The 26,085-nt window shown below is 31.0% G+C and overlaps 2 protein-coding genes across 2 annotated transcripts in view; one reads left to right on the top strand and one right to left on the bottom strand.

The window, feature by feature from the left end:
- LOC114324319 (uncharacterized) overlaps positions 1–26,085 on the bottom strand; it is a 903,318-nt gene that overhangs the window by 660,414 nt on the left and 216,819 nt on the right. The window contains exon 3 of the mRNA XM_050661074.1: positions 2,673–2,725. The gene's annotated coding sequence lies outside the window, so the exon portion shown is untranslated. The remainder of the gene's footprint in view (positions 1–2,672; positions 2,726–26,085) is intronic.
- Positions 12,378–12,872, top strand: LOC126892929 (zinc finger BED domain-containing protein 5-like). Its single transcript, XM_050662844.1, has one exon. It carries the CDS (start codon positions 12,378–12,380, stop codon positions 12,870–12,872), a length of 495 nt encoding a protein of 164 aa, XP_050518801.1.

The following is a 26,085-nucleotide window of genomic DNA, read 5'->3' as shown; positions in this document are numbered from 1 at the left end:
TTTAATTAACGCAAATCATACATAAGAAATTAAGAAAAAATCTCAGGGTGCCTTTTGTCATAAAAATTTTAATTAAATTCTCTTATGTTATATGGGCCATTCTGCGAACGTACGCCTGTTTTGGATTATTTCGACAACGAATATTTTACTGTGCAACATAAGAAGTACGAAAGTAAATGGCGCTAATAATTATTCCAATAAACAACAATGTAATTTGCAATTTACTTTCGTTCTTCTTATTTTGCACAGTAAAATATTCGTTGTCGAAATAATCCAAAACAGGCGTATGTTCGTGGAATAGGGTATACTTATCCTTTCTCGTGGCTTCAGTATCTCTTAGTTGATCCTTATCGGGATAAAATAGGAAAAGAAAATAAATAGAAAAATCATAAATAAGCACATACAATTACCTTTATTATCAAAAGCAATGTTCTGTAAATTTATCAAATAAATTCTGTGGGCATAACTGTCCAAAAAAACTTTTACCATATAAATTAATCTAATTCAAACAAATATTTATCGCTTTGTTCTTGATACCATTAATAAAACCAGCTAAACAAACAACTTTGGTATTCGCAAAATTACTTATACTTCCTATTAAATTTTTGAAATGTTGGAGTCTTAAATTCATATGCTTTTACGTAAAAAAATTAACTTCTGATTATAAAAAAAATCTATCACATAGGTTATTAACTGACTTTTTTAATTCACACACAATGATGTCTCCTCTTGACCCAAACAGCTCATCCTTGTTGATTATGTTAGGCTATGTTAAATCCCTGTTGATTATGTTAAAGCCCTCTCCGTTGTCAGCAAACAATCCAGCAGGATACCAGCAACTATTTCTCCAAAAACACAAGCCAGGTCTCTTTTTTGCCAGTACTCGTTCAATAAACTCCAAAACTCTCTCCTCTCTTTCTCTCAACAATAATCTCCTCAGACCCAAATATCTTTTTTACTTGGTGTCACAAATAATTTTAATAACGATGATTCTTGTAACTTACTCTCTTGGACTTTACAGAATCAAAGAGGTATTTCTTCTCGATTTGATTTGTCTCTCGTGCCACTTTTCGGCTACTCTCACTTATCAAACACAACCACTAGTACTTGCTTCTGAACTATACACGAAAACTTTTAACTTCTCCTCTCGGCTACCGATAACACAATGAATTCCTCTTTCCAAAACTATCTTAACATTCAAACAAAACTTTCCCCATTCCAAATTTCCAAGCCAATCAGAAACATTTCTCTCTCCACCTCCCTGTTTCAATCGAAAAACCCAGTCACTCTTTCAAACAATACTTCTACTCAAAACTAATGACGTTTCGGAAATTATCTAAATATTCCTGTCATTAAACAAACATATTTAAAATTCCAATTCTCTTTACCTCTATTTTTCTAAAAACTAATAATTACATCTACCTGTGGTTTTACCTTTTCCGTAATAAACAATCGGTTTAAAATTATAATCCTAAATAACTTTCACTTCACTTTTTATTTACAAAAATGTTTTTAATTCTTCTTGGAAAAATTCATTAAGGAGAAACCATTTTGCGTTGAAAACTAACTTCTAATAAATATTTACAAATCAATATACAGGGTGTATCAAATTTATGTGCCCGCGTTATGTTAAAAATATTAAAATTTTTATTCTATCTTTGATTGATAAATTGAAACACAATAATATATTCCTTTTTTTTATTAAATTTTTTTTCTTTTTTTTTTCTTTTAATATATAACAATTTACAAGAAATACTTACTCTATATTTTACAATTACAATTTAAGTTTAATATCTAAAATATGTTTATACAATGTATAAGTATACCAACTCATTGTTTTCTAATGTTAATTAAAAGTGTAAATTAATGTAATGGTGGACATCATTTAAAGAATACAGTGAATTTAAAAACATGTTAACGTTATTAGAAATAAGAGAACAGTTTATTTCAACAGCAACTTTTCGTTCAGTCTAGTTTTGAATAAATTAATTTTTATACAACCGTGTTAAAAATGCAATTTTTAGCACTCCATACGAGCGTTAAAAATGGCACTTTAAGGCACTAGTGCTTTAATATTTTTAAGGCACTTCAGTTCGTATTGACCGTATAGGCAATTTTGATGTAATGTCAAAAAAATATAAAGATGGAATGTCAGTCAAGTTCAAGTAAAAGTTTTTGTAGATATTGTCCTGTAATTACGTTTGTAGAAAAAATATTGTATATGCGTATTAAAAAGTACATTTTTAAGGCACTCATGTGAATTGCAGAACTCGCTATCGCTCATTCTGCAAACTTTCACATGCGTGCCTTAAAGGTGTACTTTTAACACTTATATCATAAATAACTATTATAGAACTGTTAATTTTGTTTCTGTGTTCGTCAAACATATTCGAAAAATTCTTTAACGCGTGTAACGTCTTTTTTTGAGTTCTTTATTTATACGTTTGTTTGTATACGTTCCTTTATTGTTTGCTGAATATTCACTAATAATATAATAAAATATTCTATTTTGAAAGCACACCATTTGACAATTGAAAATGTTGACATCACAAGTTTTTGCTTGTTGAGTAATTTTTTTTATTTTCTTTATTTATAGTTTTACATCGATTATTTCTATTTACTTTAACATTAAGAAAACGTACTATGGGAATAATGAAAAACAAGGAACTTACCTTTTAAATTGGTTCCATTTGTATTTATCCACACAACGAAAAACCTTCATTCGCTGTAAAAAAAAGTAAGATATTAATATTTGCTTTTGAAAGAAAAACAAATCAATAAAATAATATCTATAATTAAATGACTTAAAAAAATGTCCAATATTATTTATTGTTTATGATCGATGTATATTATATTAGGTATATAGGTGGACGGAGAAATAAGTGTTACAAATTAGACAAATAGACGATTAAAATGTCATGTTTATATTGTGCCGCTCACAATTACTTCTATTTTAAATTAAAAAAAAAACAAATTTGTATCTTCCCTTAAAGTGAATACTTTAACATCGTCCTCGTGTCATCATACATTTACATTTTATTACAATTATTATTATGTCATTTAAAGTTTTTTTAAATAAAAATGTGGCTAAATAGGTCGTTACACTTTTATTCGATATAGTTTTATTTAAGCTTTAAAATAAACATCCTTTTAATTAAAGTTTCTTTTTTTTTTGGAAATAATTTTGTGACCTCTTTGCTTTTTAACGTGTCTCCCCAGGGGGTAGCATACTCTTGGAATCACGGTCTTAGTAAACATGTAATATTGGCGATTAATAAATATCGAAAGATTGACTAGATAGAACAACCTACATCTATCGGTACCCATTTTGATATATAGGAAATATATAGGAACTATAGGAACTTAAAAACGCTTATTTAGTCCAGAGAAATAAGATTTTTCTCGTGACACATCCCCCTCCAGGCCGAAACCAAATTTTTTTAGTAGTATGAACATGAATATCTATAATAATAACCTATATGTTTCCTGCAGCCGATTTTGATGATATACATACATAGTTATGTTATAACCAAATGAAGATAAAAAAACTATAAATTATCGCTTTTTTCGTCTATTACCAAAAAGATAAGCATTTTAAACAACTTTGAGCATAATAAACTCATAAATCGTAAAAAGAACTTCAATATGGCGTTCGCTGAATATGTCTATCCTTACCTAGTTGCTTAGAAAATTGCACAATAAATCATAAATTTTGAGTTCTTATAAATTCATAACTTATGTAAAAATTAACCTAGAACCCTCTTATTACACAGAATGCTGAGACTTCTGGTGCTTAAATCATGCCCTAAATTTTAAAGCAATTGGTCAAATATTTTAAAAGTTATTTAATTTGTTTATGCCAAATTCATTTTTTTTTTGCAACACTATAAGTCAGAAAATTATGAATTTACAGTAATACTTGGGACAGTTTATGAAAGAACATTCATACTATTAACTTAATTTAAAAAAAAATGACAAAAGTAATTTTAAACAGTGTAAAATTATTTTTCAAAAACATGTCGATTTTTTGCTTACTTATAAACAAAATTATTTTTTCCTATTTAGAAAGACTGAACTTTTATACACATTTAGAAAGAAAAACAATTGTCCTAGGACAATCAGTGACGAAGTTAGCACTCCTTTTTTTAATTCACATGTTCTTGCAAACTAATTTTGCAATATTTACAATTATTTTTTCTCATTTTTTTAAAATAAATTAACAGTGTAAATTTTCTTCTTTCATAAACTATCCAAAGTATTACTGAAATTTCATAATTTTCTGACTTATAATGTTGCAAAAAAAAATTAATTTGGGATAAACAAATTAAATAACTTTTAAAATGTTTGACCAATTTCTTTAAAATTTAGGGTATGATTTAAGCACCAGAAGTCTCAGTATTCTGTGTAATAAGAAGGTTCTAAGTTAATTTTTACATAAGTTATGAATATTTACAAAAATTCAAAATTTATGATTTATTTTGCAATTTTCTAAGCAACCAATAAGGATAGAGATATTCAGCGAACGCCATATTGAAATATTTTAAACGATTTATGAGTTTCTTACTCTCAAAGTTGTTTAAAATGCTTAACTTTTTGGTAAAAGACGAAAAAAGCGAAAATTTACCGTTTTTTGATCTTCATTTGTTTATAACTATGTATAGTCCGTCCGCTATAACTCCTACAGGTTTTTTATTGAAAATGAACATGAGGAATTTTTATTACAGCAACATCTTAAAAAAAAAATATAGTGAAATTTGTGCACCCCATAAAAATTTTATGGGGGTTTGGTTCCCTTAAACCCCCCTAAACTTTTATGTACGTTCCAATTAAATTATTATTGCGGTACGATTCATTTTCAATCAAATTAGGTAAAAACAGAAAGTGAAACGTACGCTAATGTGTATAAAGTATACAGTATACAAAATATATATACACATCGACGTTCGTTTCAATTTATGTTTTGACTTAATTTGATTTAAAATGAATCGTACCGCATGGGCAAAGTTATAGCGGACGGACTATATATCATCAAAATCGGTTGCAGGAAACTTATAGATTATTATTATAGATATCCATACTACTCAAAAAATTTGGTTTCGGCCTGGAGGGGGTTGTGTCACCAACAGGATATTTTTTCCTTATTTCTCTGAACTAATTATAAAATAGTTAAACTAGTTTATTGTCATGATAATGTTTTTAATTATTTTATCCACGTAAATATGATTATGATATCGCGTTTGATGAAAAGTGTGAATAAATTATACGTTATTATATAACGTTTTAATGCACGACGACGCAAGCTCACATTCTCTATTCATATTCTATCTAATTATATTTTACAATCAAAATGAAAAGCTGTAAAATTCAATTACAATTTCAGATTTTAATTGTATAGCTTAATCAACTCAAAAAGCGGATGCATATCAGTTTAGTTTAGCCCGGATATACAGGGTGTCCCGAAAAGATTGGTCATAAATTATACCACAGATTCTGGGGTCAAAAATAGGTTGATTGAACCTCACTTACCTATATACAATAGTGCACACAAAAAAAGTTACAGTCCTTTGAAGTTACAAAATGAAAATTGATTTTTCTTCATATATCGAAAACTCCTACAGGTTTTTTATTGAAAATGAACATGAGGAATTTTTATTACAGCAACATCTTAAAAAAAAAATTATAGTGAAATTTGTGCACCCCATAAAAATTTTATGGGGGTTTGGTTCCTTAAACCCCCCTAAACTTTTATGTACGTTCCAATTAAATTATTATTGTGGCACCATTAGTTAAACACAATATTTTTAAAACTTTTTTGCCTCTTAGTACTTTTTTGATAAGCCAGTGTTTATCGAGATATTTTGAATATTTGTCGAATCCACCACCTATTTGTATATGGTTCAGTATGATTATAGACACCTGTTAATAATCTGAAAATTTATTTATAACTTAAATTTTTTGGTACATTTTGAAAAAGAAGCCACATCTCGATAAAAGTTGACTTATCAAAAAAAGACTAAGAGGCAAAAAAGTTTTAAAAACACTGCGTTTAACTAATGGTACCACAATAATAGTTTAATTGGAACGTACAAAACATTTGGGGGGTTTAAAGGAACAAGACCCCCATAAATTTTTTATGTAAATATAGTAAAAAGGAAGCCGCATCTCGATAAAAACTGGCTTATCGAAAAAATACTAAGAGGCAAAAAAATTTTAAAAACGTTGTGTTCAACTAATGGTACCACAATAATGAATTAATTGGAACGTACACAAAAGTTTGGGGGGGTTTAAGGGAACAAAATCCCCATAAATTTTTATGGGGTGGACAAATTTCACTATAATTTTGTTTTAAGGTGGTCCTGCCATTAGAATGATACATGTCCGTTTTCAATAAAAAATCTCTGAGAGTTTTCGATATATTGAAAAAAATTGATTTTCATTTTGTAACTTCAAAGGGCTGTAACTTTTTTTATGAGCACATTTGTACTAAGGTAAGTTAGGTTCAACCGAACTATTTTTGACCCCAGAATGTGTGGTATAATTTATGACCATTCTTTTCGGGACACCCTGTATACCTAACTCTAATATAACATGGATGTATTATTATAAAACTGATTTAATCAAAATTGTAATCTCGTTTTTTTGGGGCGATTTTCTAGAGCTGAATAGTTGTTGGAATAAACTGAGGATAGTTGATGTCAAAGAGATGGAACTAAGACCAAGGGGATGTTGTATGCTGACGGTATTCAGTTTTTGCGGCGAGATTGATCGTGGATAGGAAGGATAAGGGTTTCAGCAGAATACAAGACTGGGAACGAAAAACTTTATAAAATAATAATACTACATACAAATTGTCTACAGTTTGGAAGGCACTTAGGGAATAAAATTATTTCTGTCCTTGAATCAAAAAACTATAAAAAACGCTGAGACCCGTCGATTTTTAAATAAAAATGTGCACTTTTTAAACATAAATTTAAATATACAGGGTGATCTTTGCAAGTGTAGCAGAGTCCATATGCTTTATTTTTAATGGAACACCCTGTATATTCTAATATTTTTAAAAGCTGTTTAACAACTTCATTTCAACTAATTATCTCATGTAGGGTGTATTATGAATAATACAGGGTGAAATTTTGAAATTAACAAGAATGGAAACCACGGATGGAATAAAATTGTTTGTGTCCTTATTTTAAAAAATTATAAAAAATACTAGGACACGTCAACTTTTAAATTCAAATGCGCGCTTTAAAAACATAAATTTAAATATACAGGGTGATTCACGCAAGTACAGCATAGTCCATGATCTTTAGTTTTAATGGATCATCCTGTACATTTTTATATTTTTAGAATATGCTAAACAACCTCATATCAAAAAAGTGTATTATGTAGGGTGCATTATGAATAATACAAGGTGAAATTTTGAAATTATTTATAAATTTTTTCAAGACACTAAATACAAAACCCAATAATAGATCTAATACTTAGTTTAAAAATTAATGCCTTTATTTAGCTAATTTAAAATATAAGCCATTATTTGAAGCATGATAAATTATTAATTTTAAAATTTTAATATCTTGCCGAAAATTACACATAATTTTAAAATTTCACCTTGTATTATTCATAATAGGCCCTACATAATAGGTGTACACTTTTTTGATATTAGGTTGTTAAGCAGATTCTAAAAATATAAAAATATATAGGGTGATCCATTAAAACTAAAGATCATGGACTATGCTGCACTTGCGTGAATCACTCTGTATATTTTAATTTATATTTGTAAAGCGCCCATTAGAATTTAAAAGTTGACATGTCCCAGTATTTTTTATAATTTTTTAAAATAAAGACACAAACAATTTTATTCCATAAGCGGTTTCCATACCCTTTTCAAAATTTCACCCTGTATTATTCATAATGCACCCTACATGATATAGTTTGTTTACATCAGGTTGTTAAGCAGCTTTTAAAAATATAAGAATATACAGGGTGTTCCAATAAAAATAAAGCTTATGGACTCTGTTAGACTTGCAAGGATCTGTACATTTAAATTTATGTTTAAAAAGTGCACATTTTTATCTAAAAATCGACGTGTTTCAGCATTTTTTATAATTTTTTGAAACAAGGACAGAAATAATTTTATTCCATAAGTGCCTTCCACCCTATATACATTAAGCCAATAATGTACGAGTATGCTACACTAATGGCATAATTATTATTTTCATTTATTTGTAAAGCTTTAGGCAGGATTGTTTCTTTTTTCTTAATAATTTCTGTAAAATAAAGATGACTAGTTAATAACGTCTTTTATTTGTACAAAAATAAACCCATTTTTCAGTATTGCAATTAAGATAAGACATACCTACATTTAAAAGACTATCTACAGACCTACACATTGATCATCATCATGATTGGCTCTACAACCCATGGTGGGTCTTGGTCTGTTCCAGAATCATCTTCTTCTATCGTCCATAAGAAATACGTAGCCCTATCTTCGCAATATTTCGTTATTATCCTTTAACTACTCGCGCATCAAGTTACAACATAACTACACTACACGCGTGACGTACTTTATACGCCACAACAAAATACACTTAAAAACAGCGGATTTGTTTTTTTTTTGAGAAAATACACTTAGTTGTTTGTTATAAACCTTATTCGGCATCAGTGAATACTTGAATTTCCTTCTAAGTAAGCCAACTGGGATTTATAACTGGAATCTCATTCCATGATAAATAAAATTACTAATAAAAAATTTGTTTGAAATGTAATTTTTTAAATTAGAAAACGTATTGTTTAAAAAGAAAAATATATTTTGTGCCATAATGACTAAAAACAATTGAAATATGTACTTATATTTCTAATTATATTACTATAATCGTGGCGTATATTGTCCACCACCGGAAACAACAAATAATAAACTGTAAATTACGATCTTCCCAGAACGCCGATTATAACGAAACTAAAACCAATTGTAAATAAACAGTGATAGGTTAGGTTAGATAGATAAAAAATGTCAAAAATTAAATTTTTAAATATATTTGCAGTAGAATTCTTATATCTGGTGTACAAAATACGCCAGCACGTGTAGTTAAAGGTTAACGTGAAACGTTGTATAGCATATAAATTTTACTCATTCTGATCATATTTGTTAATTAAATTAAGAACAGGTATCCAAAAAACCACTTCGAGCGCCTCAATAAACACTTTTTTCTACAATTTTTTTGTCAAATACTTATTTTCAAATACAAACAACCACTTTTGACCCATCCAGTACTTGTGGAATACGCGCATATACAAAAAAAGGTTCAAGAACAGTAAAATCGAATACATCGGTCCCTATATTTATGTTCTCATTGTCTGAAATTGGTTCTCGAGTGTAAAGGTCTGTCGGGCGTCGTTGGATGCGATACTCCCATCCCATTTCACTCTTCTTTACTTCTTGTGTATACGTCTACCATTATTCCATGTTGTGAGGCCACTCCCGTTTGAAAAAATATCTGATTCGGTTTATTTTCGGATTCCTGTTCAAAAATGTTCCCTTTAACCTTCGGATGACCAAGGGGGTAAATTTGGACCCCAGCGTATGTTTTTCTTTAATAATTTTAAAAGTATTTTCAATATTTTACTCATTACTTTTTTATTTGACTTTAATATCATTCTAGATATCCTTATATTTTGAAATAAAATAAATTCCCTATCATCATCATCATTCTCTTTGCCTTATCCCTATGTGGGGTCGGCTTTCCTAATTGCATTTCTCCACACAATTCTATCTTGGGTCATATCAATGTTAATCCCCTTTACCAACATGTCCTACCTTATCGTCTCCCCCAGGTCTTCTTTGGTCTTCCTCTCCTACTCCTTCCAGGAATCTGCACTTCAGCTATTCTTTATATTGGGTGATTAACGTCTCGATGTTGAACATGACCAAACCATCTTAACCTATGCTCTCTCATTTTGGTATCAATTGGTGCCACACCTAGACTTCCCCTAATATACTTATTCCTAATTTTATCCTTCTTTGTCACTCCACTCATCCATCTAAGCATTCTCACTTCCGCCACATGCATTCGTTGTTTCTCTTTCTTTTTTACTGCCCAACATTTAGTTCCGTACATCATAGCCCGTTTTATGGCTGTTTTATAAAATTTTCCCTTCATAGGTCTGGATCCCGCGTATGAAAAAAAAGTTGATTAATAGCAAGCTGAAAATTTGTTAATAGCTTAAGGGTGTCTAGTCGGACAAACTTTGATATATGGGAACACTGGAACAGGGGAAGTTTTAATTGTGGAACAGGTTAAAAATTTGGAACGGTCAGACCACGAAAACGGCACATGTATTTTGTCCGACAGAACAGACTTAAACTCTCCGAACAGAGATTAAACTCTCATGCAAAAATCAGACTGCTATTTATCACCAAATGGGCGTTTTAATGAGTGGAACATGTAGAATATGTCAAATGACAGGAATTATGACAGGTGATAAATAGCAGTCTGCTTTTTGCATGAGAGTTTAATCTCTGTTCGGAGAGTTTAAGTCTGTTCTGTCGGACAAAATAAATGTGCCGTTTTCGTGGTCTGACCGTTCCAAATTTTTAACCTGTTCCACAATTAAAACTGCCCCTGTTACAGTGTTCCCATATATCAAAGTTTATTCGACTAGACACCCTTAAGCTATTAACAAATTTTCAGCTTGCTATTAATCAACTTTTTTTTCATACGCGGGATCCAGACCTATCAGCTTCATTGTTCCCTTGAGCTTTATTATTCGAGTTGTTAATTATATTAAAATGGGATAATTTTTTCTCGTTGCAGATTTTTATATGGAGTGATTTCTTTTGTTTTTTATAATATTCTGTTAAGGACGGATCATTAGCTTTTTGTTTTAGCCAATTTAGGTCTTTTAATTGTTCAAGTTCAGAGTGTAATTGACTAGAGAAGGGTATTTTATTTCCGTGTTTGGCGTGTTGTACCATATTTTGTTTCGGAAACGCTACCTCAAAGCACCACTGAAAATGTGACATGAAATCATCAAACACACTATCAATGTCCTTCAATTGGAAGTGTTTTCCGTATAAGGTTTTAAATTCTAATAACGAGTTTTTATTAATTTTCCTTATTATTGTGTTTTTATATGACTTTTGCTTAATTGGAATTTGTAAAAGGATTTGCGCTCGGTGATCTTATGTACCTAGGCAGATTACCCTAGAGCAGTGATTCTTAACCGGTGTTCCGCGGAACACAGGTGTTCCGCGAATGTGTTGCAAGTGTTCCGCGAAAAATATACGTTAATCTCGCAGACCGACGTGAAATTGTTCGCTTCCAAGAGATCGGAAAGAATGAAAAATTCTCTTGACGATCTCGTCGGCGTATGCTATGCGTGTATTTATTGTCGCAGTTATCTGGTTACCTGTTTTCTGGTGTACCTGGCAACACTGCTGGTCTCGGTCTTCGGTAGTGGTGCGAACTCCAAGCTTAAGATTGCTCATTTGTTTTGCTTGAGTACGCCCTATTTGTCACGTGCACGCAACCGTTTCTCGCCGAAAACGACGCACTATTTTTATTGAGTTTTAAGTTCCAGTTGATAGGTAAGTAATTTAGGTTAGTTTGTTTAAGATTTAACAGCAAGTTCAAATAAAAATAAGGTTACTTAGAGTTAACAACAACGATGAATATTGTTAATTTACTTTTGTAACTAATCACCTTTTAAAATAAAATTTGTTTCGCATTGCAGCAATGGACAAATTCCTTATTAAAAGAAAACGTAGTTCTGACGATGCACAAGATATAAACTACGGAGCAGGTACCAGTACCTCTGTGGAGGGACAGCTTCCCATTTCCCAACCAACCAAAAAAGTTAATCGCCAGTATTCGGAAGAATATTTGAGTTATGGCTTTACATGGAAAGGTGATGAAGATTGTCCCATACCAAATTGTCTTGTGTGTGGTGAAAATTTATCAAATTCGGCAAGTATCCCGGCTAACCTAAAACGCCATTTTTCAACGAAACATGCCAATCTTAGTTCTAAAAGCAAAGCATATTTTCAAAGATTGTTGAACATGCAAGAAAAGCAGGTTAGAAGTTTCGAAAAAATTGTTAAAATTTCTGACAAAGCACAATAAGCTTCTTATAAAATGGCTGAATTAATAGCTATAAGGCTGAAACCGCATACTATTGCTGAATCTTTGGTATTACCAGCATGTGCAGAAATGGTAAAAATTATGTTTGGTGAGGATGCAAAATTTTTAAATACCTCAATAATATTAACACGAGAGTGTCCAAAGAAAATCTGAAAATATTTTGTCTTTTACTGACAAATTATCAGGGTTTCAAAAGAAAATATCTCTTTGAAAAATCGCATATTAGAAAAAGGTACATTGGATATGTTTCCCAGTATTAGCGCAAATATTGAAGAGATGAAATCCGTTATCATTGAACATTTGACGCTATTAGAAGAAAAAATTGATCACTACTTTCCTTCCCTAAATACAGATAATTACGATTGGATTCGAAATCTTTTTATCTCGATTAATATGTCGAAATACCAGCTATCATTACAAGAGGAAGAAGAGTTAGTAGGCTTGTCAACGGATCGCAATCTGAAACTAAAATTTTCTGAAATGTCACTTGAAGAATTTTGGATTTCTGTGCAAGCTGAACACCCACTTCTTTCTACAAGAGCAGTAAAGGTATTACTACAGTTTGCAACTTCATACTTGTGTGAATTAGGTTTTTCAACCTTCACAAACATAAAAACAAAGAAACGTGAAAGACTTGGGAATATTGATGAAGAAGTGAGAGTAGCGCTATCGCATATTAGACCGCACATTGCTAAAATTTGCAAAAGTCATCAGCATCAGGCTCAAGTGTCGCACTAAATTTGTGTAATTTTTATGTTATTATGTTAGTTATGCCCATACATCTAATTGTAAAATAAAATGTAATAAAATGTATTTACTAATCTACATATTTTTTGTTAATTTCTATTTTTAGAATATGTTTTTATTCTTATATTTTGTTTTTGCATGTATTTGCAGTTAAAGAACGTGTTTTATTTACATTTGTATTTACATTTGCACCCCTTATTTAGTGTTTCCTATAAAATAACACAATGGTGTTCCGCGACTTTTTCAAAATTTGTCAAGTGTTCCCCAGCTTTGAAAAGGTTAAGAACCACTGCCCTAGAGGTATGATTCACGATGTTACTGACAATATATGTACAGTCGAAAAAATGAAAGAATACCCATGAACGAACATATAAACCACACTGTATTTTCCTGTCACCGTGTCACAAAGAAAATTGACCAGCGCAAGTACATGTAATAATAATTATTACATGTACTTGCGCTGGCCAATTTTTTGTATGACACGGTGACAGGAAAATAAAGCGTGTTTTATATGTTCGTTCATGGGTATTCTTTCATTTTTCCTACTGTAGTCAAGACCACTTGATGTTAGTTTGTCACGGTATATTGCAGTACGTGTTGGTTCGCTATATGATAACTACAAATTAAACATTTGAAATATGTCAAATAGCTGTTTTTTATAGTAACAATTTCCTGTAAAATCAATGTTAAAATCTCCACTAAGGATAATGAATTTGTACTTAGCTGTAATGTAAGTTAAAATAACAGTTAGCTTATCAAGAAAGATACACAGATTTTTGTTAACTTCAATTGCCGAGCACTCAAAATGAAGCTCTAATGATGAGTTAACCAGATGACTTATATTGTTACATTAATCAAAAAGTTTTGATTTTACAAAGATAGCTGTGCCACCATTTATTAGACTGCTACGTGTATAACTAGAAACTAGTTTATAATTTGCAATTTTAGAAGCTTTTAATTTGTCTTCACACATCCAGTGCTCAGATATACATATAAATGTTGGTTGATTCAGGTCGCAGTATAATTCTAAAATATTGATCTTATTTACTAGACTTTGGATATTTATATGAAGCAAATGATACTTATCAGTTTCGCTTTCATTTAGGGTACCGTCCCAGTTATTGGTGAGGCTGGTTTCTGAAAATTTCCATTCAACTGATCTGAAAAGTTTCCCCTTGGTTGAGGTTGAGGATGTTCCAGGAACCGTTGACCTTGCCTGAAGTTGAACCGACTAAAATATACATTTTTCGGCCAGACATTTTTTTCGTAAACTTTTTCTTGTAGAGAGGGATCGACTCCTATCATGAAGGCTTGGTTATTGGATCAGACAAAGTATGTTGGAAGTTTCTTTACATAAGTATTTTGTTCGCCTGATTGTTTCGTAATATATGCCTTTATATTGTCTTCTGTTACAGTATCAGGGACTCGTGACAAGAAAAGCCAGATTTTCTTCTCAGTTTTATCTATACCCTGGAAATTTTAATCCCCATCTCCATTGCCTATATTATGGTTACGGATTTTCATAGTTTTCCTTTTTACTGAGGTAAAACCTTCTGCTTCCGACGGGTGATGATTAGCTTCATTTATTTTTGATGTTGAAGGTTTCATTCCTGCCAGATTGTCATTCATGAAGTTAAAACCCGTACGTTTCTACGCGACTAGCAATGCAAGAGTGGAGGTCTAGCGACTGGGAACCTAGTGCGGTCGCCATGTGTGATGAAAGATTTTACTTCCAATTTTTCGGAGAGTAGTTCGACTGTCCCTCTTTATACTGTGACGAAACTGACCAGCAAGCAATACGCTTAAATGAATCATTTTCTTGAGTTTACGACCATATTTTGACTTGGATCGCTTCACGTATTAAGTTACTATTGTAAGGGGCTCATTGTATTTTTAATTTTGTTATCTTAACCCGGCATCCGACAGGTGAACTTTTTGCCACTAACAGAGAGGTGGGGTGTGACAAATCCCAGCAATTGAAAGAGTTAAATATTCTCAAAAATTCTCTTTACGTTTAGTTGTCTGTGATGTCTGAAACGTCAATATCTTAAAGCTTTTCAGGATAGTTACTATTTACACTAACATTGCCTATTTCTGCACTTACTCCCGAATGACTCTTGTCAATACATTCGTCACTGTCTGCTTCATTCCATAAGACCCGAAGACGTGTTTATTCTCGATCGCAATTCATTTTAGCTTAGACTAATAAAAAATAGGTTAAAATCTGTAATAATTATTATTCACTTACCTATACTTATTTATTATAGGAGTAAAACAAAATAAAGAAAATTCTGCAGAAAGTACAAAATCAGAAACGTGGGGCGTGACCATTTCATCCAAATGTACTTGCTGAAACAAAACAGACGAGTAAAAGCTATTTGTCATCGCATAGATGAATATACAATAGAAAGATATCTAGCCGCTGTGGCCACTACATGCAAAATTTCCTTATGTTTTAGGCACTTCAGCATTGTTGGGGTATCCCACACCCCACCTGTCGGATGCCGGGTTAATTGACAGCTAACATTTCTACCTCGACAAAAAAGTGTATCTATAAAATACGTTATTTTCCAAATTCGTTTGACAAACAGTTTGAATTTTCAAACCTATAACCATTGACCAGTTTGACTTGACTTAAATTGTCAGAAGGATTGATTTGAGTTTGACTTGAAACTAAGTCAAATGTAATAAATAAAAATGTATACCATTCAGTTGTAATGCGAATGCAAAACAATCTTATTTTTCACTTAGAATACGGAACGCAGTCCAGCACTTTGAATCGGCGATTTTCGACTCATGTTGGAGTCATCCTCGGAGAGGCGTAGGCCTGCTGCTCCATACTCGAAGTGACCAACCATGAAAGTCTATCCCCGCATTGCAACTGACGTGTATGGATTAGGTGACTAGCGTCATCTGGCAATTGAATAGTAAAGTTTTCAATCCTAATAGCAACCTTAATAATATTAAAAAATATTAAAAATATTACTAAAAGATTTTTAAATTGAAAACTTATTGGTCCATTTCCCTGGTGAAACCTCCAAGGCTTCTACAATATGCAAGCCAGATGGATGCTGCAGTGAAGACAAAAGGGAAGGAATTGTACACACATGTATTGAATTTGTTTAAAAAATGCTTAAACAATTTCTGCCCAAAAATTTTGCCCGGTACCTTTTTAATTGTTTGAAATAGACATTGTTAAACAGGAATACGTAAACAAACCAAATCAGAAAATTTTTATCCGCGAGTGGCCTCACATCATGGAGTAATAATACTCCCATCCCATTTCACTCTTCTTTACTTCTTGTGTATATTTCTATTGATTTATTTCTTGCGTCCGCTCGCCTGAAGTTTGACACAAGCAATTTTAATATTGTAAAATATTGTATTAGGCTCCACTTCGATTCAAGTGAATTCTATCGGCAAGATTTAGGGTTGTTTCGGGAAGAAACATCCCGATTTTTCAGAAAAAAATATATACTTATTTTTTGGAATTGATAAATGTCATTTTTTAAATCCTCATAAATAAAATATATCAAACACTCATAAAAGAACTTTTGGAAGTAAACAGTCCCATAAATTCCTCATTTTATTCACAAAAAATTATCAGTACATTTTTATCACAATAATTTAGAAGACATGATTTACCATGTGTTCAGTCTGTCTCTGAACTCTATAGAAATCTAAACAACACTTATAGGGGAGTGCATATACATTTTCACTTCGGAAAAAATCCAAACAAGCTAGAACTTTTTGTAATTTCATTAAGAAATGTTTAATAAACAACATATCAAAAAGTTCTACTCGAGATGTGGGTGCTTCCTTTTTTATTATACAAATGAACTTGAAAATTAGATGTTTTTTAAATAAGTCCGAAAATATAAATTTTAGAAAAAACTGACTTACCATTGAAAAATTCAGAAAATTTTACAAAAAAAACTTATATAAAGGTTTTTCTAAAATGAAATCTATAGCTTCTATAATTTTTTATTTATAACGCTAAAGTCACCCTTCTCACAAACATTGGCGCACTGTAAACTAGCGTTCGGCGAAGTGCACGCTTGAGTTATTTTAATGCAATTCTTTAAATAATGGATCAAATTAAGTTTTACATATTGGACATGAAAGAAGAATAATATTAAGCTATTTTATGGTTATAATAAAGAGAAATAAAATGTATGGGCATAAGTACGGTGTGGGCGGAAAATGAGATACATGAATTTTGTTTAAAAATGTGTAACTTATACAATTTCACTAATAGAACTCTCAAATTTGCTCAACTTACCTTTCAAATATCCTACTAAACGATGTTTTATTAAGAAAAGTTTTAAAAATTTAATTCAAATGATACGGACGTCTCAAAGAATGTAATTTTTGAAAACTTCGTAGTGTTACAGAATTACTACCATTTTAAGACGATATTACTTAAGTGTGAACAGATTTATTACAGTTTTATAGGTGTTTTTTTTAAAGCTTAGAATGTAATCTTTAAACTGCACCAAATTATTTTACTTAGAAAAGGAAATAAACAATTTCTTTTTGAGAAAATTAAAATCCATAAAAAAACGTAATACAAAAACCAAAAATTACCTGCTAAAAAATGTTTATACAAAGTGATCAAATCTTTTTCCTGTAAAAATTACCTAAAATACATTTAATAATAAAAAAATTGGAAAAATTCTTTGTAAAAGGTATAAAATTTTATTAAAATCACTTTAAAGGGCTACATCACAACAAAACGTTTTCGATTTTATAAAAAAATCATCAACAGTGTTAGATAGATTGGATGCTAGCTGAGCCACCAAAGAAAAATGTATAATGGATACATGGCAACAGGATAATGCCCTCAGGTAATGTATTGAATTTCCCAACACGTGGGATGCAAATTGTGTTGTTTACATTCCAATAACTTAAGGGCAACTGGCCACACTTGCCATTAAGCCACAGTAATGGCTACAGTTGCCATTAAGTTATCGGAATGTAAACAACTCAATTTGCATCCCACGTGTTGGGAAATTCAATACATTACCTAAGGGCATTATCCTGTTGCCATGTATCCATCATAAGGAATTTTATTTAATTATGCACCTTTAATGCATCCATGTTATATTTAAAGGGTTTTATCCGAATATTTTTCTTTGGTGGCTCAGCTAGCATCCAATCTATCTAACACTGATGATGATTTTTTTATAAAATCGAAAACGTTTTGTTGTGATGTAGCCCTTTAAAGGGATTTTAATAAAATTTTATACCTTTTACAAAGAATTTTTCCAATTTTTGTGATTGATGGTATTTAATAATAAGCTTCGACAAATAGGGCTTTTCATTCACAGTCATTTGTTTCGAGCTTCTGTCATAATATGCCGTATAATCCGTATATATTAATATTAAACACAGATTATAAAACATATGACAGAAGCTCGAAACAAATGACAATCGATGAAAAACCCTATAATAAATGTTTAACAAAAAATTTTGTTTGCGCCCTTATACAGTATGTCGGCGTAAATTGGAACAATGAGGAACATGAATAATTATATGATTCGACAGTTAACCGAACAATACGAAAATTAAACTTGGCTATTGCCACACGACGCGATAATTTATGGCGCGTCCATTGGTTTGACTACCTCCTCTACCAATTTTAGATGAAATCATTTCATCTGAAATTGGTGGAGGAGGTAGTCAAACGAATTAGCGCCGTAAATTATCGCGCCGTAAAAAATCGCCCGTGTGGCCAAACGTTATTAATATGTTTATTTTGATGTTTCGATTTCCACTTCTGAAATCGTTCTCCAAATACAAATATTAAGAAACTAAACACATTTTATTTTCGTTACTTGATAAAGTAAATTATCTAAATTTCATTAAGGGGATGGGTACGTGTTTTCGGCTGCAATGGTATTTAAATGGGGATTCATTTTTTTCGAATCCTGAGAAAACTGATAAGTATTTTTGAAAAATTTAAACGCAGAATGATAGATTACGTTCTTACCGAGGATCGATGGTTCCTGAAAATTTCTATAATGTTTATTTTAATAAGTTATGGGGGTGAAAAACTAAGAGAAAATTTGGTGTGATTTTTAATTTCAAATATCTCATTCAAAAGAAACTTTTTATATATATTCTAAGAGACTTTCAACCCTTGATAATAATTTATTCTTTCATTCTGCGTTTAAATGTTTGAAAAATATTTATTAGTTTTTTCAGGATTCGAAAAAATTGGATATTTTCCAAATATCCGTGGTGATACTTTCCAAATCGAACATTCGCTATCTTTGTCATACAATGCACTGAGTCAAATAGAGTATGATGACAAGACAGTGACAGTTTTAAATATTTGACATGGCATCGGGAATATTTTGAGTTGTTGATTAAATAATGTTGATAGTGTATTTGATAAATAGTTGATTTAAGACGTGAACTTAACAAAAAGATATTTATTGTTTATTATTTATGGAAGATCCAAGCAGAGAATACATCAGGATATATTCTGTGATCAAAGTATTTTGTTGTTGAAGATGTTCAAAATTGTAACCTTTCCATAGTAACAATATACAGGGTGTAACAAAAATACAGGTCATAAATTAAACCACATATTCTAAGACCAAAAATAGTCCGAATGAACCTAACTTACCTTAGTACAAATATGCAGGCAAAAAAAGTTACAGCCCTTTGAAGTTACAAAATGAAAATCGATTTTCTCGAATATATCGAAAACTATTAGAGATTTTTTGTTGAAAATAGACGTGTGGCATTCTTATGGCAAGAACATCTTAATGAAAAATTATAGTGAAATTTGTACACTCCATAAAAATTTTATGGGGGTTTTGTTCCCTTAAACCCCCCCAAACTTTAGTGTCCGTTTCAAATAAATTATTATTCTGGTGCCATTAGTTAAATTAAATATTTTGAAAACTTTTTTGCCTCTTAGTATTTTTTCGATAAGGCAGTTTTTATCGAGTTGCGGCTTCTTTTTTAATATATTTACATAAAAATTTTATAAGGGTTTTGTTCCTTTAAACCCCCCAAATGTTTGTGTACGTTCCAATTAAACTATTACTGCCGTACCATTAGTTAAACACAGCGTTTTTAAAACTTTTTTGCCTCTTTATATTTTTTTGATAAAGCATCTTTTATCGAGATGTGGCTTCTTTTTTAATATGGTTCAAAATATACCTAAAAATGTAAATCATAAATAAATTTTCATATTATTACAAAGTCTCCATAATCGTACTTTACTATATACAAATATGTGGTGGATTTGACAAATATTCAAATATCTCGATAGAAACTGACTTTTGGAAAAAGTACTAAGAGACAAAAAAGTTTTTAAAAACTCATGTATAACTAATGGCGCTACAATAATAATTAAATTGAAACGTACACCAAAGTTTGGGGGGGTTTAAAAGAACCAAACCCCCATAAAATTTTTATGAGGTGTCCAAATTTCATTACAATTTTTTCTTAAAATACTACTACCATAACAATACCACATGTCCATTTTTAATAAAAAATCTCTAATAGTTTTCGATATATTGGAAAAAATCGATTTTCATTTTGTAACTTCAAAGGACTGTCACTTTTTTCCGTGCACATTTTTACTAAGGTAAGTTAAGTTCAATCGAACTATTTTTATTCCCAGAATACGCGACTAAATTTATGACCTGTATTTTTGTTACACCCTGTATTATTAAAAAATCACTTTAACACTTTTCCTCTTTTCTCGATTGAGTATTAGTTTTTGTTGTATATATAAATTATTACAATCACTGAATACATAGTTAGTGAAAAAATTATCACATTTATTAACTGAATTAATAATTTGCAATTATACAAATAACAGTTATCCAAGAACATTCAAAAGCGATCCTTTTAAAGTTAATGATGACATTGTCAAGTAGAATGACATTCAAGTAATATTTACATATCCATACCAGTGTGAATTTTACTACACGTAATTTGCCGTGTAAAGACAGAAAAAGTAGGGATAGCCGAAAAATATTTGCGAATTATGTACCGATGGCCTTAAGTTGTCACAAGGAAATAGCTTCAGAAAACAAACTAAAGTGAATTTACATAAAATATAGTAAATTGCCCGCTTAAATAGTAAATCAGTCATCTTTAACTTATGGAAAATAAATCCGCACAAAAATCCAGGAATCCAGGAGCCAGATGTTTAAAATAAGAATATTGCTTAACCGTGCTTCGAATAATTCATATAGTGGAATGCAGGAAGAGATGGTTTATCTGACAGATGTGAAATTGCAGGAGGAGAAACACGCTTTTTAGAAATATAGCAGTGCATGTATCAACTTGTCGCAAACTGTTTGCTGACTTCCATTTCAATTAGCTTTAAGGTACTATAGTCCTGTCGCCAGGGGGGGTACAACGGCCTCGTTAATTCAGATGGACTTACCCAAATTTTTTTTATGTATTTTGACCCGTAGAACACGAATTTTTTGGGTAACAGTTGATCCGGATGTCGATAAGATTGTTATAGACCAAGAACTTGAGGAATCAAATAACAGCGATTTTTGGCAAAACAAAACAATATTTTGTATTTTTTGGGTCATTTTAAGCAAAAAATATTTCTACAAGTTTTTTAGTAGGATGCACAGTTTTCGAGATAAACGCGGTTGAACTTTCAAAAAATCGAAAAACTGCAATTTTTAAACCCGAATAACTTTTGATTAAAAAATAAAATAGCAATTCTGCTTAGCGCCTTTGAAAGTTCAAGTCAAATTATGTCGGTTTTGATTATTTGCATTGCTAAAAATTTATTGTGTTATTGCTAAACAAAGCTACAAACAACTAGTGCGTGAGTGATGTTTCTATGATTTCTCATTTAAAATCGAACGAGTAGGTAGAATAGGTACTAGTGCAATCAAGACTATTTCTACGTTACATGCGTTAAAACGCATGTAAAAGCACGGGAAACCCTACGTGTTTATAGCTTTGTTAAACAATAAAAAAATAAATTTTTACCAATGCAAATAATCAAAACCGATATAATTTGACTTAAACTTTCAAATGCGGTAAGCAGACTTGCTATTTTATTTTTTAATCAAAAGTTATTCGGGTTCAAAAATTGCAATTTTTCGATTTTTTTAAAGTTCAACCGCGTTTATCTCGAAAACTGTGCATCCTACGAAAAAACTTGTAGAAATATTTTTTACTTAAAATGGCCCAAAAAATACAAAATATTGTTTTGTTTTGCCAAAAATCGCTGTTATTTGATTCCTCAAGTTCTTGGTCTATAACAATCTTATCGACATCCGGATCAACTGTTACCCAAAAAATTCGTGTTCTACGGGTCAAAATACATAAAAAAAACTTGAGTAAGTCCATCTGAATTAACGAGGCCGTTGTACCCCCCCTGGCGACAGGACTACTAGTACACTTTAAAAGACCAAAAATGATAATTTTTTTCAAGAATTTTTTTCTCAAAACCTTTATTAGAAGTGAACATAAAACTTTTTACATATTAATATCTAACTCTTAGAGAGTACAAAAAATATAATTTTTTTCATTTTTGCACGTACACGTACACTAATATTGTAGAGGGCGCAAAAGTCGAGGTCTCGAAAAATGATGGGGTGCAGTTAATCTCAAGATTGGGATATCTGAAACAAAACAATCGTACTGCATTTGAAAAAGGAAGGTTTCTTACGTGACAATTTACCACAATTTGAGCAAAAACTAAAAAATAAATATTTTTTAAACATGAAAAACAGAAGAAAAACAGGCGATTTTTTTTACAAAAATTTTTCAAATTTCAAACTGTCACGTAAGAAACCTTCCTTTTTCAAATGCCGTCGAATTTTTCTGTTTCAGAGATCCCAATCCTGAGATTAACTGTCCGCCATCGGAACTATTTTTTTTTTTCGAGGCCTCGACTTTGGCGCTCCTTACAATATTAGTGTACGTGCATAAATGAAAAAAGATATATTTTTGTATTCCCTAAAAGTTAGATATTAGTTTATGTAAAAATTTTATGTTCACTTCTAATAAAGGTTCTGAGAAAAAAATTCTTGAAAAAAAAATATGTGTGTACTTTGTACGCACGTAAGAAGTTATACTTCTATTATATATGATTTCAACGAAATCAATATACTTTAAACAGTTTATTTATATTTTATTTAAATAATAAACTAATTTTAATACTCACTACTTGCCAAAAATGTTTATTAAATCAATACCAAAAATTAAAAAAATAAAAGAATAAAACACACGAAAACACATTGAAAAATGAAACAAAGAAATTATTTCTGAAAAATAATTGTTGACAAAAATTTTAACTAAATACGCATATTCTAAAAAAATTTATAATAAATACACTTACAATCATAAAATGTATAAAAAAAAATTAAAAAATAAAAATTTGCATTGGGAATGCAAACTCACCGCACGCAGAACTTAGCTAGCGAGACATTTGAATGATGTGGGAAGGTATAGCAACTAAACGTTTTAAACTTTTTTGACGGTTGATTATTATCTTAAATTAATTAAATAAGTTTGATTCTTGCGGAATTAAAATATTAAAATACAACAAAATATAGACTAAAAAAGCAATTTATTAGATATGAAGATTGGTAGAAATTGTATTGGTAATCAAATAGCTAGGTACTAGGTAAATACTAGCTAGGTACCTACATTTTCCAAATAGATATGTAGGTCCTAATCTTTTATTACAATACTGAAACATTTAAAATTACGTACCTGTTACTTTTAAAAACTATTTAAAAAGTCACTACAATTATAAACTTTGCTTTTTGTGTCTGTCCTCAGAACAATTAAAACTAATATACTACATACAATTTGTTTACCCATAACCATTGACGTATTAATAAAATAACCAGAGGATAATATTCAGAGGTACCAAACCAATTAACTTTACAGTTGAGCGTTAGTTTAGTAAGGAAATGATGGAAATACGGCACCCAGCTTAAGCTTCTCCTTAACTTTTGACACACGCTTAGCTAAGCAAAAGCTTAAGTAGCTATTGAAATACCGGTCCTACATGTATAATAAAAAAAGTTATAATGAAAAATTTAAAAATAATCCTTCTGATGAGAGATTAATAAGTTTCGAAACCGGTAGAGGTACTTGCTGCACTCTCTGATTGAACTGGAATAATGATGCGGCTGTAGTTTCGTGTTGCAACGAAATTGAAAATGGTTATACATTTTTGATTAAAAATAATCGTAAAATATATCAAAAATCATTAAAAGTATAAAACTTTGAAAAACCACATCTTGCTTAAAAATAGCCACGCAGCCTTCTACAATAGACCATTTTAAAGGTAATTGATTTTTCTTCCTATTATGTGTGACATTGTATATTGTATATACCTAGAAATGCGTAGAAAAAAGTTACAGAACAATGTTTGCGAAGTAACAAGGGAAATGGTCCAAAATCGCTGTGAGTGGCGAACTTTGAAAAATCATATTTTGGAAACTATAAACTATAAAGACTTCTTCCAAACGTTATTTTAAATAGGAAGAATGGGGTTTTTTTCCGTGGAACAATTCATATATCTATATCCCCGTGGAAAAAAGTTATGGGACAAGAAATAAAATTTCCATCTTTCGTGTTTTTTCTTGCTTTTCTTTTGAATATATTTTTGTAAAAAAAATATTTTTGACGTTAAAATGTGATATTTCGATAGTAAATTTAATCTGGAGCAATTTTTCTGCCGACGTTTTTGCACAAAGCGTGCATAGAACTTACCCTAATTCGCCCTGTGACTAGGGACTAATTCACCCCTTTCTCAAAAACGCACCCCTTTAAATGGTAGCACTCCGCGGTTTTTTCATATCTAGAGGTTCATTGACTATATGAAACAATAAAACCCCGTAACGTTGTAGTACCTTTCTAAAATACATAATCAATACCCTAATGTTGTTCTGAAGCTATTTCTTTGTGGCATTTTTGTAATTAACTATTCTAAATGAGAAATAAGCCACAATTTAACTAAGAAAAATGTTCTCAAATTTTACAGCCATGATATTCTCCTTCTACCGGGTCCTCGCTCACCTGTGACTTTACCTTGCAATATGGACTACAACAGGGAGTAACGGTGCTGATTTCTCATAACGTGTCCCAGATACTCGTTTTATGCATTTGATGCTAAACATCAAATGAATGAATAGGATGCTTAAATGAAGTAAAAAAAATAATTTGACTTACCACAGACTCTGGGGTTTTTCACTACTCAAAACCCTATAAATTGACACCGTGAGTCATCCTGACAAATAACTCAGAATTAAATGAAATCGGGTTATTCTATTATTTATACCTTTAGCCACATTAATTAAAAACTGAGTGGTAGCATTAACACTCCTAGTTGTTATTTTTTTATTGGAAATAACCCGCATCAACCATAAAAGGTTATTAGCGGTGGTATAATGATACATATCTGTCATCTGTCATTTCTGTCAATGATACATATCTGTCATGACAAATGACAGACGGGCGATGGACGAAGAGGTTATTGGAATGGATGCCAATAGAAGACAAGAGAAGCGTCGGTCGACCGCCTACAAGATGGACTGACGACTTAAGAAACGTAAATAAAAACTGGATGAGAGCGGTGCAGGATAGATGGGGTTGGAAACGAGGGGAGGAGGCCTATGTTCGGCAGTGGACTTTTGAGGCTGGATGATGAATGATAATATTAACTTGATATAAAATATAAACTATTTTACAAAGTTTTTTTACAGAGATTTTATCAAGTTGATTTTAATTTATAATTGTTCTGAACGTAGCACTCATATTTGGTTATAATTTAGTTAGATATAAGATAGTTTCCTTTAGTTAGATATAAGATATAATTTAGTTTCCTTTATAAAAATTATGATTTTGTCACTTGGCAATTTTTATATCACTTGGTAATCCAGTAGCTTGTCTTTCCAGATGATATAATGGACAGTCTATAATAATGTGACTTACAGTTATATTGGTGTCACAGGCGTAGCACATTCTAGGAGGTTCCTTCCTTAGTGTAGGTGTTTGTGCGTCAGTCTGGTATGCCCTATTTGGATAGGATGAAGTACAACATGGTCCCTTCGCTTTAGTAAATTTGGTGTTTTCGCAGATAGATCTGGGTTTACTTGCCGCCATTTATTTTTTGGTAAGAGTTGCCATCTTCGTAACCATAGGTTTAACCATCAGGTCATAACCATCTGAGTGAGGAATTTGGTTA

This window comes from Diabrotica virgifera, chromosome 9, assembly GCF_917563875.1.
Source record: "Diabrotica virgifera virgifera chromosome 9, PGI_DIABVI_V3a".
Lineage (NCBI taxonomy): Eukaryota > Metazoa > Arthropoda > Insecta > Coleoptera > Chrysomelidae > Diabrotica > Diabrotica virgifera.
This window is presented reverse-complemented; position numbering and strand designations above follow the sequence as displayed.

Coding starts and splice junctions, on each gene's coding strand:
- LOC126892929 (XM_050662844.1), top strand. CDS start 12,378: ATGTTTCCCAGTATTAGCGCAAATATTGAAGAGATGAAATCCGTTATC.